At 31.3% G+C, this 19966-nt stretch overlaps 1 protein-coding gene across 1 annotated transcript; it reads right to left on the bottom strand.

The window, feature by feature from the left end:
* Positions 1-14184: 14184 nt before the first annotated feature.
* On the bottom strand, positions 14185-18027 carry LOC146945786 (heat shock cognate 70 kDa protein-like). The gene is made up of 3 exons (XM_085744062.1): positions 17960-18027; positions 17613-17835; positions 14185-16074 (listed from the first exon to the last, which is right to left on the bottom strand). Exons 2-3 carry the CDS (start codon positions 17830-17832, stop codon positions 14435-14437), a joined length of 1860 nt encoding a protein of 619 aa, XP_085600188.1. The 5' UTR covers positions 17833-17835; positions 17960-18027; the 3' UTR covers positions 14185-14434.
* Between the last annotated feature and the right edge of the window lie 1939 nt (positions 18028-19966).

Here is a 19966-nt window from a genome sequence, read left to right as displayed (position 1 = left end):
TTCTTACCTGATTGATGAATGAGTGGAGTGAACTAAAGCTTATATGCTATGATACTATAACTTCCTATAATCTTCTATTTAAATGCTTTGTCGTGTCCTTTCAAATAGGGCTGGAAATGAGTCGAATCGAGTCAAACTTGTCTGAGCTCGACTCGACTCGATAAAAATTGGTTCGGCTCGAAACTCGACTCGAGTTCAATACGAACCATTTTTTTAACTCGAGTTCGGCTCGTTTAAAGTTCACGAACAACTCGGTTCGGCTCGGCTCGATAGGTTCAACTCGTTTACTTGAGGAACACAATTCAAAAGTTTTTTTTTGTATTTATCAACAAAAAAAAATATCGAATTCGGCTCGTTTAGAATTCACGAACAGCTCAGTTCGACTCAATAGGTTCAACTCGCTTGCTCGAGGAACACAATTCAAAAGTTTTTTTTGTTTTTGTCAAAAAGGTATAACTTGACCTTTTAATTCGTTTAAAAATAACTAAAATTAAACTAATATAAAACTGTAAAGAATGTTGTAGAAAAAGTAGTAGCAACCATATAATTACATCTGTAGGCTATAGACACAAGCTTCTCTTTTATAATGACTCCTCCTCTCTATTGTTTTTAAATTCACCGATGTGGGACTAAGTTTAGTATACATATGTTTGGTTAAAAGCTTGCACAAGTATACATACTATTAGCTTTTTTTTTCTTTCTTTCTCTTGTATTACAATTATTGTTGATTCTTAATTAAATTAATAATAATTCCTCTAAAAAAAAGTACTTAAATAAAGAGGAAGCTTGTAATAAATTAGATATTTTGTCTTTTGATATTTAAGTTTGTACTTTATTAATTTATACAAAACTAGTATATATATTATCGAGTCAGCTCATGAACCAACCGAGTCGAACTATAGACAACTCAAGTTCAGCTCATTTATTTAACGAACTTAATTTTCAACTCAAGTTCAGCTCATTTGGTTCATGAACCAAGTTCAACGAATCAATTGTCGAATCGAGCTCCGAACTATTATCGAGTTGGTTCGGTTCATTGCCAGCCCTACTTTCAAATATGGGATCAATTTAAAGGACGAATTGACATCGAGGAGTTATCACTTTAATTACTTGAAGAGTAAGTTTGAGTTGAATTAACACGTTGTAATCTATCAATGCATGGTCAATATAGAGCCACTTGAATTGATAAAAAGTTTCGTACCATGGGTTGAATTAGTCCTATTAATAATTCATTATAAATCTTGAATTTCTTTGGTAAAAAAATATCTTAAATTTCACCAATCTAATAATGAATAAGAAATTTCTAGCTATGTGTAATATCTCAAAGTAGATATTTACTTAAAAAAAAAATTAATTACTGTACGTCAATTTGAAGTTATTTCATGAAATATCAAATAATTTTAAAATTTTATTAAACTCTGTGTGTATGAAAGAGGTGGAAAAAAGGATTTTATTTCTGTCATTTACGATATTTGTTAAAAGTGGAAAAAATTAGTTTTATTTTATTTTGTACTTGTATGAGATAAATAAAAAGAAAGCAAATAGACATCTCACTCTCCAACAAGCTGACCCTAGATTTTTTTTCTCTAGGTTTTCTCCCTCAGTTTCTTCATTGAGGGGTAGTTTTGGATCAATTTTTGACCTGAAATCACCCCATCTTAATCATTTTCTCTATTTCAATCTAAATAAGTGATTTTCACATAGATTTAGGTTTTTTTTTAGTGATTTCGTCATCTAATTGTGGTGGTGTGTTGTTTGTCATCTTGTGCGACATTGTTTGATTTCCCGTCTTATTACGGTGTTCATTTGATTATCGATTATTCAATCAAAGATTTGGACCTCAACGTTACAGATCCGGAGGCATGTGTATTCCGACCATTTTAATAATATCATATATTTTTGTAGGCATTATGTCGTTATATGATATTAACTTGGATGTTGTGAGTTTGTTTGCATATTGATCTTTTACATTTTTAGCGGTGTTGAATGATGTACTCTATCGATTTGAATAAATGAATATCGTTTTATTTTTGTAATAAAAAAACCAAATAGGACAACCTTTTTTTTATGGATAATAGTACGTACAACTTAAATATAAGATGCTAGGAACCTTATAAATTTAAACAAGTGAAAAAGTTAGCTCAACAAAATCTCAAAAAATATTAATATTTTTTTTATGAATCAATAGATAGGTGAAGCATCAAGGTAAGACTAAGACAGGTTTATTTTGTAATAAATGTTGTATTTAAAAAAAAAATACCATCACTATTACAAAAAGTGTCAACACCACCAAATTGGTTAAAGTGGTAAATGACTAGTTTAGATCCCTTAATGCAAATCAATTTTAGTTTTCAATAGAACTTTAGCCTTTTTTTTCTTCCAATTATATCAACAACCAGTTAATATTACGTGTATCACTCATAAGTTGCTACTCTTCCATTTGCATTTAAGATTATTGAAATATACATATAATTAATTGGGTTTATCTGTCAAAATGATCATTCTCTGTAATATATATTAATAATTTTCCTTCAGTTTAATGGTATTTTTAACCTTTAAATATCGCGAATGTACGATTTTAGTCCCCCGTATTTTTTAGCGATCCTAGCCCTTTTGTGATTTGGTTGTCTGATTCCCAATTTTCATCCAAGTTTATGCAGAGGAAACATCAGTTATTAAATTGACTACCAACTATTACAGTAATAATGACTTTTCTTTAAAATTAAATATTATAAACACACAATCCATGTGAGAGCGAATGAAATTTCTAATTCGAGTGTCAAACTTTTTACTGTTTTTTTTTTTTTTTTTGTGTTTTTAATATTTAATTTCAAAGAAAAGTCATAATAGATATGAGAGTTCGGTGTTACATCAATAAATAATATTTCTTTATGTAAATTTTGAGAAAATTGAGAGACTATCAAATCACAAATGAGGAAAATATAAGGGGTCAAAATTGCTAAAAATATATATATATATATATATATGGGTTTGCTAGGATACACCCACTAGATTTTATTAAGGTGTGTTTTAGCAAAAATATAACTAAAAAGTTGTTAAATACACCTTAAGGTGAATGTTGCTAAAACACACCTTCTAAGAAATAAGTGGGTGTATGTTAGCAACTCCTATAGGCATTTGCTAGGATGCACCCACTTATTTTTTAGAAGGTGTGTTTTAGCAAGTTATAACTAAAAAGTAGTTAAATACACCTTAAGGTGTAACTTGCTAAAACACTCCCACATAAAAACTAGTGGGTGTGTTCTAGCAAATCCTATATATATATATATATATATATATATATATATATATATATATATATATGGGTTATGTTACAAGACACCTTCATAAAAAGTAGTGTGGTGTCTTTTATCAAGTCACACCTCAAGGTGTGATTTTCACTTTTTTAGTTATAACTTTGATAAAAGACACCTTCATAAAAAGTAGTTGGTGTCTTTTAACAAATGCCCATAGAGTAACTTGATAAAAGACACCTTCACAAAAGGTGTCTTCTATCATAACCCTATATATATATATATATAGACCACGAAATTAAGGGATATAATTTTTTTTTGTTTTTTAAGCAAAGTGAGTAGCTAACTCGCCCAAAATATATACTATTTGATACAAAAAGAGAATGAGGACAGGAACAAAACCTTCTCAAGATGAAATGAATATAAAACTAGACATTCATAGTCTATTTTTGACATAAGCTTCTCTGACTTCAAGAGGTGCAGCATTATTGAAAAACAAGGGAGTTCAATGAAAAGCACTACAAGGGAGTTTAAGGGATATAACTAATATTACTTGTAACAACAATTATTATTTGTTTGTAAATTAGTGAACTAAAGTCTACAATTTTAAGCTCACCATGGAAATGGAATCTTAAATGGAATTAGACCACGAGCACTATGCTGCTTTCCAGTGCTCGATTTTTCACAGCAATGACTGAAAAGGCTATTTAGAGAGTGACAATTCATACAGAAACACATTTATACAATCACATTATTAATAGTCAAACTGAAAATAACTTTATACTAACTGCTTTTTGACTTTGAGTGTTGATATAGATGCATTTTCTTGGGTTAATCACTCCAAATATAAGAGACAATCACATGGTAACCTATCTGTTAGAACATACGTGGAAATTGAATAAAAAGACTAAACACAAACTCTCATGTTGGGTAGAACTAGTGTTGTGTGAATTGAAAAAAGTGGAAGTCTCACATCGGATGGAACACACACATTAGTAGTGTTTATATAGTGGGGGTGTACCTCTAATTAATGGGGTACATAATTATGTGAACGAAGTAAACACTATAGAAAATATATAATATATATTATATATATATATATATATATATATATATTTATATATGGGTTATGTTACAAGCCACCCTTTGGTGGTGTCTTTTATCAAGTCACACCTTAAGGTGTGATTTTCACTTTTTAGTTATAACTTTGCTAAAAGACACCTTCATAAAAGTAAGTTGGTGTCTTTTCGCAAATGCTCATAGAGTAACTTGATAAAAGACACCTTCACAAAAGGTGTCTTCTATCATAACCCTTTATATATATATATATATATATATTAATTGATTTTAATTGATATATATTTTATTATTTTGAAATGATAAATTAAATAATTAATTAATTTAATCATTATTAGAAAGTGTTTTCTTAGTCCCCAAGTTTCGCTAAAATATTTTGGAACGCAATCTAGAATATTTTGGAATACAACCTCAAAAAAATTGGTAGGTAATCTAATATATTTTAGTACTTGATCTGAAATATATTTTTGTACTTAATATATATTTTGGTCCTCAATTGAGATATTTTTGTATTAGAACTAATATGTGAATTACTTATAATATATATATAAGTAAACACTATAGAAAATATAATATATATATATATATATATATATATTATAATATATATATATATATATATATATATATTTATATATATAAATATATTGATATATATTTTAGGGTTAATATGTGTTTACCCCCCTGTAATTTGGGCGAGTTTCGGTTTTCCCCCTGTAAAAAATTTTGTTTGAATTACACCCTTGTAAAATTTTTTTTTTCCGGAAAACACCCCTCCCCCCTCCAACTCAGCAGATTCGCTGACGTGGCGCTGACAGGGCGCTGACTTGGCTTTTTTTTTCATTTTTTATTTTTTTTAAAATGCCACGTCATATTTTTTTTTTAAAAAATATTTAAAAATAAATTTTAAAAAACAAAAAAATCCAAAAAATAATAAAAAAATTTAAGTTTTTTTTCCAAAAATTTAAAAAATCGAAAAATAATTTTAGAAAAATAAAAAAAAACATAAAAATATTCATGTTTAAAATTAAAAACATAAGACTTTTTGGAAATAAAAACATAAACATAAACATAAAAATGAATTTAAAATTAAACATAAACATAAAAAAAAACATAAAATTATTTTTCGATTTTTAAAATTTTTTGGAAAAAAAACTGAATATTTTTATGTTTTTTTGGATTTTTCTAAAATTATTTTTCAATTTTTTAAATTTTTGGAAAAAAAACTTAAATTTTTTTATTATTTTTTGGATTTTTTTGTTTTTTAAAATTTATTTTTAAATATTTTTTAAAAAAAATATGACGTGGCATTTTAAAAAAAATAAAAAATGAAAAAAAAAAGCCAAGTCAGCGCCCTGTCAGCGCCACGTCAGCGAATCTGCTGAGTTGGAGGGGGGAGGGGTGTTTTCCGGAAAAAAAAAATTTTACAAGGGTGTAATTCAAACAAAATTTTTTACAGGGGGGAAAACCGGAACTCGCCCAAATTACAGGGGGGTAAACACATATTAACCCTATATTTTAATTGATTTTAATTGATATGTATTTTATTATTTTGAAATGATAAATTAAATAATTAATTAATTTAATCATTATTAGAAAGTGTTTTCTTAGTCCCCAAGTTTCGCTAAAATATTTTGGAACGCAATCTAGAATATTTTGGAATACAACCTCAAAAAAATTGGTAGGCAATCTAATATATTTTAGTACTTGATCTGAAATATATTTTTGTACTTAATATATATTTTGGTCCTCAATTGAGATATTTTTGTATTAGAACTAATATGTGAATTACTTAATCACAAAGTAATATATTACTTGTTCCCAAAGTTTCTCATATTACTTGTTCCCAAAGTTTCTCACTTATTAGTTGTGAATTTTCCCTATAAATAGAGAACTCACATAGTGCATTCTACACACCAAAGAGTTTCATTGAGTTGTCGGGAACTCTTTCTCTCTTCTCCCTTTCTTGACTTGTGTTGACGAGTCTTTCTTTTCTTCATCTCCTTTTTTCTGTCCTTTCGGAATTAAGAGTGTCCTTAAGACCATAGTCCTTTTTCGGTTTAATGTCCCTTCGGAATTAAGAATGGTCTTAAAAACATAGTCCCTTCGGTAATATACGTCCCTTCGAAATAAAGAGTACTTTTAAGATCATAGTCCCTATTTGGAATAACAATGTCCCGTCGGAATCAAGAATGATCTTAACTGTATATAAATATTATAACAATATTTTTTCTATTTGAGGAGAAATGGTGGTAACACCATATTTGAGTGGTCGTAGTACCATATTGATAGTTTGAAGAACTTAAAGGTTAGAAAGGTGGAAACACCATATTTGAGTGGTTTTAGCACCATAATAGAATGGTAATAATACCATATTAAAGTGGTTTCAGTATTAAAGAATGGTCTTAGTACCATATTTGAAGGTGTAATTCTCGAACGGTTTTCTACGGTGCAGTAGTTAGCCGCACAGTTGTAGCTGAGCTTGTTTTATCCTGGAGGCGGCATGGTTGATAGTCTACCTTGCACAATTTTGGGTAGTGCCACGAAACGTCTTAAAGAGAGCGACCTGGTCAACCTAGTTACAACTTCGGTAGATAATAGAATTTGGAAATCCAAATACAACAGTTTGGAAATCCAAAAACAACAATTTTAAGACGTTTCGATCTGCTATGTCTACCGAAGAAGTTACTTACTGAGGTTAAGTTGTCCCTAAATACATTAAGGATAAATCTGGCTATATAGAATTACATCTTTCGACTGAAACGATGAAGTACTTGTTGTTTCAAACAACAAATTAACCGGAGAGTAATATTGATCTTATTTGATATTTGAAGCCACATTCAAACCATTGCATGTCTTGCTTACCTTTCATATTAAATAAGAATGTGACTTACGATGTTGAAGAACTTTTAGGGAATTACTAAAAGCATGACCTCACTGTTGCTATTGAAAAGCTAACATCTGTTACGAACCTCTTGCTAGTTGCTATTAAAGAATGGATGGTAATCTACTAATGATTTCCTGAAATGCAATTAGTTGTGATCGGATGTTAGCTTAGTGAATTGCTCTTGGAATAACCATATGGAAAAATGCGCAAATTCATAAATTTGAGCACTGGTTAATCGTTTAAAGAAATTATATGAGAAATTTGTTCAAAATGTTTGAAACAAATATTAGAAAGAATCTGAATTTCAGATTTCTATTGAATAAGACTGAGTTGACTCAGACTTAAAGAGAGACTTGTGTATCATGCATTCTTGTGGAAAAGACTGCGCATTTGATGGTATGTTCAAAATTAAATTCTCCTTCTATTTTATAAGTTGTGTGATTTTAATGTTTGACATATCAAAATTTATCACGTGAACAAGTATTTATTTTTAAATTTGAGTAACTTGGATTGAATTCCAAAGTTATATGATTAGACAATTTTATTTTTTGCAGTCAAGATAAACGAACCAAAAGGTTTATTTAAATCCATGTTTAGAGAATATGAATCTCTAAACTTAATAAATTATGATATGTGCGAACTTGATGGCATATAAACTAGAAATGATAAAATGATATTTTATCATATTGATGACTGTGAATTTTGGAAAATAAAATTGATATGCTTGATAAGTTCAATTTTTATAATGAAAATTGAAAGTTACATTGGATAGAGTAGCCAAGTCTATGAACAAAAATTCTAATTAACAAATTTTTGAAGAAAAGACAATTCAACTTGTCCTATTATTTTTGAACTTGGGATTGTCTGGACTATATTTTGACTCTGGATCCTAAGAGAGTCGAAACATATAGGTTTATGACCTAAATGTTAAAGTGATCATAGAATTAAAAGATGTTGATTTCTATGAAGTAAGTATCCCTGTAAATTAAAGAATAGTGGGGGCACTAGTGGGGGTAAACTAAATTCCCTTGTATATTAAGAACTAGTGGGGGCACTATATCTGATCATATTTCAGTAATCAGAATTAGTTATGAAAACATTGTACAAGATGTTATAGAACCTCGAAGAGGTAAGAGCAAGAATTGCTAAAGAGTATGGACCTTTTGGTTTATATATTGGAAGAAGATCCATTACGCCTTAAAGAAACTATATCCTCATTGGAAGCAGAATTATGGCAAGAATCAATAAACGATGAAATGGATTATCTAGATTCTAAAGAAACATGACACTTGGTTGACTTGTCTCATAGTTGCAAACTAATCGGTTGAATTTGGATTTCAGGAAAAAGAACTAAAACCTGATGGTATGGTTGATGAATACAAGGCTCTCCTTGTAGTCAAAGGTTTTAGACAAAAAAAAAAATAGACTTCTTCGACACTCATTCACCAATCACAAGAATCATATCCATAAGAGTAGTCCCTTTAGCCGCTGTTCATAACTCGATAGTAGTCCAAATGGATATGAAAGTTGCCTTTTTATAGTGAATAGAAGAAGAAATCTATATTAAACAGCCTGAAGGTTTTGTGATTCATGGACAAGAAAACAAGGTCTGTAAGTTAGATAATTCTTTGTGAGGTCTAAAAAGGATTGACATGAAAAATTTGACATTCTATGCTATTGAACGATTATAAAGTGAATGAAAGTGACAAATAATATTTGCACAATCATATGTCTCTATGAAGACAACTTGCTCATATTTGGTTTAAAGATTCATGTTATGAATTATGTGAAATCATTGTTTATCAACGACATTGATAAGAAAGACCTAGACAAAGGTGAAGTAATTCTTGGTTTCAAGATTACTAGATCAGAAAAGAGAACATTTCTGATGAATCTCACAAAGTTGAGAATATGTAATTATTTGACTGTAAACTTGCAAGCACACCTTATGATCCAAGTGTAAAACTTTTCAAAGAACACTTGAGATGGTGTTAGACAAATAGAATATGCGAGCATCATTGGCAATGTTTTAAGTATGCCATTAAATGTATTAGACTCGACGTTGATTTTTGTTCAAGTTTATTAGTAGACGGATTAGAAGCATTGACATGCTACTGAAAGAGTCATGAGGTGCCTTAAGAAGATTATGACTCTAGGATTACATTATGAGAAGTATCATATTGTACTTGAATGGTACAAGATACAAATGAGAAGTATCATATTGTATATGAATGGTACAAGATACAAATTAAACATCCTTCAGATGAGTCTTAAAGCGCCAGTGACTGCACATAGAGCATCATTGTAGGAGTTATTTGTTGAAACAAATGATATTGACTCAGTCCACTATGGAACGAATCTGAGATGAGAACACTAGAGAAAACTAGTGAAGAAGCAAGTTGATAAGATGCTTGCTAGCTGAGAACCCTTAGTGGGTGAAACCGTTGTCCGAAGTGTTATTTTATTGTGATAGTCTGCAGCTATTACAAAATTGAGAATTCTTACCACAATGGCAAGAGACGATAACTAAGGCACGAACACAGAATAATTAAAGAGCTCTAAAAGGAACGGTTAATGTATATCGTGCACGTACTGATAAAGAATTAATCAATCCTTTGACGAAAAGAATTACTATAAAGAAAGTCCTAAACACATCCAGTAGGATGAGACTAATGCCCAAAGACACAAGTGATGGTAACCCGACCTACATGACTGGAGATCCCAAGAAATAGGTTCAATGGGTAATAACAAGTCATAAGTGATAGAACATGCTATGTTAAAAGTAAGAAAGCATGATTCCTGCAGCGATAGAAGGATGAGATAATAGAAACTCTTAATGAGATCTATACTCTATTTGGAGTGGAGTACATAGCTACAGGAGTACTCTTGATAGACTCACCTATACGAATGTGAAACCAAGGGCCGGTTCCTATGGGATTCAGGGCATAATACCTAGAGCGTTCGTTAAAACTGGGATAGACGTGCTTGGCCATAAACGCACGGGCTTTTAGAATACACCTTAAGAAAAGGTTTGTGTGTGGGTTCTATGTCTGAGATAGAGTTCAATGCTGTAAGCAACTCTTGTTAATCAGAATATTATCCGCTATGCAAAGGTTCAAGTTGTAGGCGACACCTATGTTTACTAGCAAATCTTATGGAGACGTCTTTGACGTTATTTCTGAAACCATTTTTTAAATTCAAGTGGGGGATTGTTGGAACATGTGTGGAAATTGAGTAAAAAGACTAAACATAAACTCCCATGTTGGGTAGAACTAGTGTTGTGTGAATTGAAAAAAGTGGAAGTCCCACATCGGATGGAACACACACATTAGTAGTGTTTATATAGTGGGGGTGTACCTCTAATTAATGGGGGTACATAATTATGTGAACGAAGTAAACACTATAGAAAAAATATATATATTGATATATATTTTATTATTTGGAAATGATAAATTAAATAATTAATTTAATCATTATTAGAAAGTGTTTTCCTAGTCCCCAAGTTTCGCTAAAATATTTTGGAAGGCAATCTATAATATTTTGGAATACAACCTGAAATATTTTGGTAGGCAATCTAATATATTTTAGTACTTGATCTGAAATATATTTTTGTACTTAATATATATTTTGGTCCTCAATTGAGATATTTTTGTATTAGAACTAATATGTGAATTACTTAATCACAAAGTAATATATTACTTGTTCCTAAAGTTTCTCATATTACTTGTTCCCAAAGTTTCTCACTTATTAGTTGTGAATTTTCCCTATAAATAGAGAACTCACATAGTGCATTCAACACACCAAAGAGTTTCATTGAGTTGTCGGGAACTCTTTCTCTCTTCTCCCTTTCTTGACTTGTGTTGACGAGTCTTTCTTTTCTTCATCTCCTTTTTTCTGTCCCTTCGGAATTAAGAGTGTTCTTAAGACCATAGTCCCTTTTCGGTTTAATGTCCCTTCGGAATTAAGAATGGTCTTAAAAACATAGTCCCTTCGGTAATATACGTCCCTTCTGAATAAAGAGTACTTTTAAGATCATAGTCCCTATTTGGAATAACAATGTCCCGTCGGAATCAAGAATGATCTTAACTGTATATAAATATTATAACAATATTTTTTCTATTTGAGAAGAAATGGTGGTAACACCATAATTAAGTGGTCGTAGTACCATATTGATAGTTTGAAGAACTTAAAGGTTAGAAAGGTGGAAACACCATATTTGAGTGTTCTTAGCACCATAATAGAATGGTAATAATACCATATTAAAGTGGTTTCAGTATTAAAGAATGGGGAATTAGTCACTTTGGTCCTTGAATAGGAGAGAAGTAGTCACTTTAGTCCCTGAATACACAGAAATTGCAAAACAGTCCCTGAATGTAGACTCTATGGTCAATTTCAGGGACTAAAGTGACTAACAGAGTCTACATTCAAGGACTCTATTGACTAACGGAGTTTGTATCCAGGGACTAAATTGACTAACTGAGTCTACATTCAGGGACTATTTTGCAATTTATCTGCATTCAAGGACTAAACTGACGACTCCGTTCCTATTCAGGGACTAAAATGACTAATCTTCCATTAAAGAATGGTCTTAGTACCATATTTGAAGGTGTAATTCTCGAACGGTTTTCTACGGTGCAGTAGTTAACCGCACAGTTGTAGCTGGGCTTGTTTTATCCTGGAGGCGGCGTGGTTGATAGTCTACCTTGCACAATTTTGGGTAGTGCCACGAAACGTCTTAAAGAGAGCGACCTGATCGTGACTCAACCTAGTAACAACTTCGGTAGATAATAGAATTTGGAAATCCAAATACAACAGTTTGGAAATCCAAAAACAACACTATGGCACTGTTTGGTAACACCATAGAATTAGCTTATAACTCATAGCTTATAAACTCGTTTGACAAAAAAAAGCTCCGTTTGGTAACACTTTTTCACCATGAGCTTATAACTTATTTCACGAGCTTATAAGCTATTTTTCAGAAGCTATTCCAAATAGCGTTTGAGCTTATAGCTTATAGCTTATTGTTTTTTCTTCCATTTCTACCCTTATTATTTTAGTCAAAACCCACTTTTACCCTTTTATTATTTATTTCATTGCCTTCGTGTAACAGTCCTGTTGCGCAAATCTTTTTCACACCTTCCATTATTTTTTCATAGAGTACATATACATTCCAGTCTTTTTTTCATCACGACAACTTTTAATAAGTTTTTCATTCCATGTCAAAAAAAAAAAAAGTTTTTCAGTCCAGTATTTTTTTTTCAAGAGATATTATTCATTATAAGTATCTATAATTTTTTTTACAAGAGTTGTAAGTATCTATTATTGTTAATAAAACATTCAATAATAATTATTCTAAACAAATGCATATAATAATATATTGGGTTAATATGTGTTTACCCCCCTGTAATTTGGGCGAGTTCCGGTTTTCCCCCCTGTAAAAAATTTTGTTTGAATTACACCCTTGTAAAATTTTTTTTTTCCGGAAAACACCCCTCCCCCCTCCAACTCAGCAGATTCGCTGACGTGGCGCTGACAGGGCGCTGACTTGGCTTTTTTTTTTCATTTTTTATTTTTTTTAAAATGCCACGTCATATTTTTTTTAAAAATATTTAAAAATAAATTTTAAAAAACAAAAAAATCCAAAAAATAATAAAAAATTTTAAGTTTTTTTTCCAAAAATTTAAAAAATTGAAAAATAATTTTAGAAAAATCCAAAAAAACATAAAAATATTCAGTTTTTTTTCCAAAAAATTTTAAAAATCGAAAAATAATTTTATGTTTTTTTTTATGTTTATGTTTAATTTTAAATTCATTTTTATGTTTATGTTTATGTTTTTATTTCCAAAAAGTCTTATGTTTTTAATTTTAAACATGAATATTTTTATGTTTTTTTTTATTTTTCTAAAATTATTTTTCGATTTTTTAAATTTTTGGAAAAAAAACTTAAATTTTTTTATTATTTTTTGGATTTTTTGTTTTTTAAAATTTATTTTTAAATATTTTTTTAAAAAAAAATATGACGTGGCATTTTAAAAAAAATAAAAAATGAAAAAAAAAAGCCAAGTCAGCGCCCTGTCAGTGCCACGTCAGCGAATCTGCTGAGTTGGAGGGGGGAGGGGTGTTTTCCGGAAAAAAAAATTTTTACAAGGGTGTAATTCAAACAAAATTTTTTACAGGGGGGGAAACCGAAACTCGCCCAAATTACAGGGGGGTAAACACATATTAACCCTAATATATTCTTCTTCCTTCAAATAAAAATAATAATATCTTCCGATAACGGCCTATTGTTACGTTTGATTGTTTTATAAAGTACAAACACCTAATTAAAATAAATATAAATTAAATTTTTAGCCAATAAAAAATTAATTAATAAATATAAATTACTTTTAAAAATTAATTAATTACTAAATACTTAAATATTAATGAATGTATATTTTATTATGAATTATAGACGACCTTTTATGTCATTTTACATTTATCGCCTAGTTGAACCGCTAATTTTACCAAACACTTCAATTAGCTTATCAGCTATCAGCTAAAAGCTATCAGTCATCAGCTATAAGTTATCAGCTAGCTTATCAGCTATCCGCTATTTTTACCAAACATAGCTTATATATAGCCAGACCCAACAGAAACACACAAGACAGAGTAATTCAAATATAAAATGATACAAAAAAGTTTATGAGTTCATGTGCAAACTAGCATTATTTAATAGGAAAAATTACTATAGTTTATAAGCACTAATTAAAAGGCTCCTTATTCCAATGACATGCAAGTTATGAAATGATATAATTTTCCTATATATCTTTACACACCTTAATCATCTACACCGCACTGTACCTTACAACCAAGTTTTTGAATCTTTAGGGATATCTAGCTCTTCTACTGTACCACAGTTTCAACAGAACCAAATAGGTTAACTAGAGCAGACCACAAGAGGCTGGCTTGTAAACTAATCATAAAAACTTTTAAACCAATCAAATAAAATCAAAATTAACTGAAATGGTAACAAGAGTGCCCAAATCATGGTTACAGTCTTTTAGCACAAGATTGGCATGGTAATGTTGGTTTACAAGTCAAAAGCAGTGACAATTTTAGATCAAATAACCACTGCAAATTTTGTCCAACCTTCAAAATACTAATAGATATATGTTATAACAGACATCTCATAGAAAAGCAAAACAACACTTAAAAATCGTACTGCCGATGAAGAAAACTAGCCAGTCTTGATTACAAGGTGTTCCAACATACTCTCAAGCCCTTTCAGATGATCCTCAAGAACATCTACTTCATTACCCTGGTTATTCTTATGAAGTAAATCTTTAGCCACAGTTATTGCACGATTGATCTTTTTATTCTTTTGAGAAGAGAGATTTAATTTGACATCCTTATTCTTTAGAGCATTCCTTAACTTGTAAATGCAGTCATCTAATGCATTCATTACCTTGGCCTTCCTTAGGAATTTCTCATCTTCATCATGGTACTCCTTAGCTTCTTGAATCAATTTTTCAATTTCGACTCTGGATAACCTTTCTTTGTCATTGGTTATCGTGATCTCATTCTTACTTCCAGTGGATCTTTCCTCTGCTGAAACAGTTAAGATGCCGTTTTCATCGATAGCAAAGCATACATCCAAGGGATGGCCACGAGGAACACTTGGAAGACCGGAAAGATTAAAAAAACCAAGCACGTTGTTGTCCCTCGCTCTTGCCCTCTCACCCTCATAAACTTCAATCAAGGCACTATATTGGTTATCTTTAAGAGTAAGATATTGGTTTGTCTTCTTGAAAGGTACAGAAGTGTTCCTAGGAATCACCACACTCATGATGCGATCATTATTTGCTGAGATACCAAGTGACAATGGGGTAACGTCTCGCAGCACCAAGTTTGGAACATTCTTAATGCCTTCACTCAACACAGCAGCTTGCACAGCTGCCCCATAAGCAACAGCCTCATCAGGGTTGATGCTCTTGCACAACTCCTTCCCATTGAAGAAGTTACGCAATAGTTCCTGCACTTTTGGAATCCTAGACGAGCCACCGACAAGAACAATATCATGTACACTGCTCTTGTCGATCTTTGAATCCACAAGACAACTTTCAACAATCTTCATACACTCATTAAAAAGGTCCATATTGATTTCTTCAAACTTGACACGAGTGATTGATGTAGAGAAGTCAATGTCCTCGTATAAATAATCAATCTCAATAGTGGTGACCAATTTGAAAGAGAGTGTCCTTTTCGCTTTTTCACAAGAAGTTCTCAGCCTCCTCAAGGCTCTTGGATTCCTAGTGATATCCACTTTGTTCTTCCTATTAAATTCTTGCACAAAGTAGTTCAACATTCTGTTATCAAAGTCCTCTCCCCCGAGGTGAGTGTTTCCAGAAGTGGCTTTAACTTCAAAGACATCACCTTTAATTGTGAGGAGAGACACATCAAAAGTCCCACCACCAAGATCAAAGACAAAAATATTTCTTTCACCATCACAATTACTTCTTTTGTCAAGGCCATATGCAATAGCTGCAGCAGTGGGTTCATTGATTATCCTCACAACGTTAAGGCCAGCAATGGCACCAGCATCCATGGTGGCTTTTCGCTGAGAATCGTTAAAATAAGCAGGAACAGTGACAACTGCATTTTTAACCGGTGATTCCAAATAAGCCTCTGCAATCTCCTTCATGTTTGTGAGGACAATGGATGAGATTTCCTCGGCACAAAGGAGCTTCTCCTCACCCTTGTACTTAACACTAATCGTAGGTTTGTCATTAACACCAGCAATAACCTTGAACGGCCACAACAATATATCTTTTTGAACAACGGGGTCGCTAAATTTCCTACCAATTAACCTCTTAGCATCTGAAGAAAAAAAATATTGATAATAAATTCTCATCATTCACCTGTTTCTTTAACATGGTCATAATCATAGATATAAATAAATGTATGTGACCATAATCTAACTTACGACCTATGAAGCATGGACTCCAACGCAAACACTTGACACGAACACCGCTACATATATATTAATTCATGTATAAAAGATCTAAATCGAGAATCAGAATACATACATGTGCTTCTAACTTGAGCAATTTATTTTATTAAAAAAAGTTCTAAAACAAGATAGATAGTATTTGACCTTTATTTATTTATCCATCTATTATGATCAACTTTAATGTCTATAACCCTCGTTGATCAACGTTTCTTGACACATCTTTAACTTTTGAAACTACAATATGTGGAAGTAGAGAGAAAAAAAATCCAGACATTTGTCTGAATTGTCCAACTCGCCTCTTATGTGTTATACAGTCAGACACCGGTCCAAGAAGTGTCGAAGTAAAGAAAAACAATTTCTTTGGGACAATTGTCTGAGTTGTCAAACACGTGTCATGCGAATGTCATAGGAGTGTCGTACACCCGACACACGTAGTCCTAGAGGTGTCTATGCTTCATAGGTTACGACATTGGGTTTTTTGTGACACCACTGTCACAACATAACTTTATTTAATGCCACATTTGAAAATAAAGAATCACAAAGCGTTTGTAAGACCTAACTCAAATAACAATTTTTAAATTGTTAAATTGGACGCTTCACCCATGTTTGAATCTAGGACGTGCGCGTGTGAGTGTCAGATGGTGTTTATTAAAAACCTAAGCTACAATCAGGGACGGATGCATGTTGGAGCTATATGGGACTATAGCTCCACATGCTTTTCCCTATTTTTTTTAATTTTTAATAGATAAAACACATATAGCATACACGCATGGTAGCAACTGCAAGTGTCGAACGTGTTTTTTTAGCTATGAAAGTTGTGAAGAGTAACCTATGTAATAAAATGGGTAATTAGTGGCTAAGAGATGTTCTATTAATAATTAGCAATGATGTCATTTTATCTCATTTTCAACAAATGGATAGGAGATGATTTTCATTGTAATGTATTGCATCAAACAATAAGGTAATAATATTTGACGATTAAAAAAAAATAGTTTGTATTATTGATCCCTCTGTCCCGGATTAACTGAGCCAAAAGCTCATTTCATATGTATTAAGAAAGTATTAAGAAAAATGTATAAATGAAGGAGAGAAAAATAGTTTTATGTGCACTTGTTAACTATTGGTGTATTTTTCACTATCATAAATATAAAGTGGAATATATTGAATTAGAATGATGAAAGTAATATTAATTAGAGTTATAAAGGGAAAAGTAATTAATATTGTATTGAAAAATGAAATGGTTCAGTTATTTTGGGACATTTTTTTTTTTGCAAATGGTTCAGTTATTATGGGACGGAAGGAGTATTACTTATTTGAAATTTTAGCTCCACATGTACCTAAAGTCTGGATCCGTCCCTGGCTACAATATGAGTGAATATTAAAAGATTGGAGAATAGAAATATACCAAAGACGGTGTTTTGTGCGTTGATAGCAGCTTGATCCTTAGCAGCACCACCGACCAACCTTTGAGCATCAGTGAAAGCAACAAAAGAAGGTGTAATTTTGTTGCCTTCATCGTTGTGGATAATCTCAACTCTGTTTTTTTCTTCCAACCAAACACCAACACATGAATATGTTGTTCCAAGGTCGATTCCCACTGCACGACCTTCATGTTTTTTTGCCATAATCTTTCAGGTATACAAAAAAAAAAAAACAAAAAACATTTCTTAAATAGGAGAAATTGAAAATAAGAGCATAAATGAAATAATAACTAGAATGCATTTGTAATTTCAAAAAATAAAGCATCTCTACCTTTGTTTTCTTGTGCTGGCTCTTGTGATTGAACGAGAGGAAGAATACTCAAGCGTAATCACTGTGTTACAGTGTGTGTGTCTTTCAAGCTTTTTTAAATTTGGTCTATGCTATGGTCTTGCTTAAGTCCGAAGTTTTCGAGGGGTTGTTTGTGACCCAAATTCAACAGCTATCAACTCTCTCTTTTGAATGAATATCAATTGGGTGACATTGTGATTGGGGACAACCATAATGTTGGTTGTCTTCTTTCTTTTGCATAAGGTTTTTTTTATTGTTTTGTTTTACACTTGCGACATTGTGGTTGATCAATGTTACCAACCACAATGTCACTCAAGTGATACTTTTTTGAACACTCTCTCTAATAATATTTTTTTATTAGGTAAAATCAATGTATGTTTCATCACTTTATGTGAGTTCCATTTTCAAAATGTAGGATCCATCAACAAAAGAATAAGGGTGTGTTTGTTTCTAAGGAAGGATAGTGGTGAGTAGAGAAAGTTGATGGAAAGAAACATTTTCTATAGTTTGGAACCCAATAATTTTTTTATTAGGTAAAATCAATGTATGTTTCATCACTTTATGTGAGTTCCATTTTCAAAATGTAGGATCCATCAACAAAAGAATAAGGGTGTGTTTGTTTCTAAGGAATGATAGTGGTGAGTAGAGAAAGTTGATGGAAAGAAACATTTTCTATAGTTTGGAACCCAATAAAAAGACAAAGGAAAGAAAGAATCTAATGGGACCCACCCTAAAAACATTTCCACGCCAATATGGAGAGAAATGGTGAGGAACAACAACATTTTGTTTGAAAAATCCAAAACACCCTTACCTTTATTGTTTTTTTATTTATGTTACTATCTTATGTTTTCTTTTAAGATACGTTACTATTCCTTATGTTTTTTTTACCAGTTTGTCATTTCACACTGTAGCACTTAATTGAACTTACTCACACTTCTTTTACTGCAGCACGTGTGTGTGTGTGTGTGTCTATATATATATATATATATATATATATATATATATATAAGGGTATTTATGTTAAGTATTAAAAATAGATCATTATTTCCTCCAACTTTCTAATCCACTTTCTCTTAAATCAAACAAACAAAACAATCATCTCACTTTCCACTCCCCTTCTTTCCTCATACAATCTTTCTTTTCTCTTTCTTTCCTTTCACTTTCAATCTTCAAAAGAAAGTGAAAGGAAAGAATGAGAAAGGAAAGATTGTCTAAGGAAAGAAAAAAAGTAGAAAATGAGAGGATTATTTGGGTTGTTTGATACAAGACAAACTGGGATAGAAAGTTGGAGGAAAGGAAGACCTACATTTAATAATTGACATAAATACCCTTAAGCAAATATAATAGTAGTAGTATTTTGTTTTATTATATAAACAATAAATAATATTTTTTGAAGAAGAAACAATAAACAATTGTTTACAGTTCGGCGTAAATTTAAAATGTGACGGATCAATCGCATAACAAAAAAGTTAAGAGGTGAAATATTTTTGGCTAAAGTGCAATTTTGACCCCCTATTTTCAAAAAGTTGCGATTTTGACCCCCTAAGTATGAAAACTACAATTTTGGTCCCCCATGTTTAGGGAAATATGCTATTTTAACCCCCTAACTTAAGGGAAATATGTCTATTGACCCCTTATCTTTTCAAAATGTTGCGATTATGTCCCCTTATCTTTTCAAAATGACCCCTTTTTTTGGACACGTGTCGCCTTCTCAGCAGTTTTCAAAGTTAGGGGGCCAAAATTGTAGTTTTCAAAATTAAGGGGCCAAAATCGCAACTTTTTGAAAGATAAGGGGCCAAAGTTGCACTTTAGCCAATATTTTTTTAAAAAAAAAAAGTTATGTCGTGAATTGAAGAAAAAAGAAACATAAAGTATCTTTCAAAAAAAAAAAAGAAACATAAAGTAGGGGCATTTTGGACATTGTAACAAAACACGTGTGTGTTCTAAAATGATACGAAAAGTTTAGGAGTCCATATGCAAACTAGCATT

Source organism: Medicago sativa, chromosome 2 (genome assembly GCF_051527215.1).
Source record: "Medicago sativa cultivar Bolivia chromosome 2, Bolivia_mono, whole genome shotgun sequence".
NCBI lineage: Eukaryota > Viridiplantae > Streptophyta > Magnoliopsida > Fabales > Fabaceae > Medicago > Medicago sativa.
Note: the sequence above shows the minus strand (reverse complement) of the source record. Positions and strands in the feature narration are given on the sequence as shown.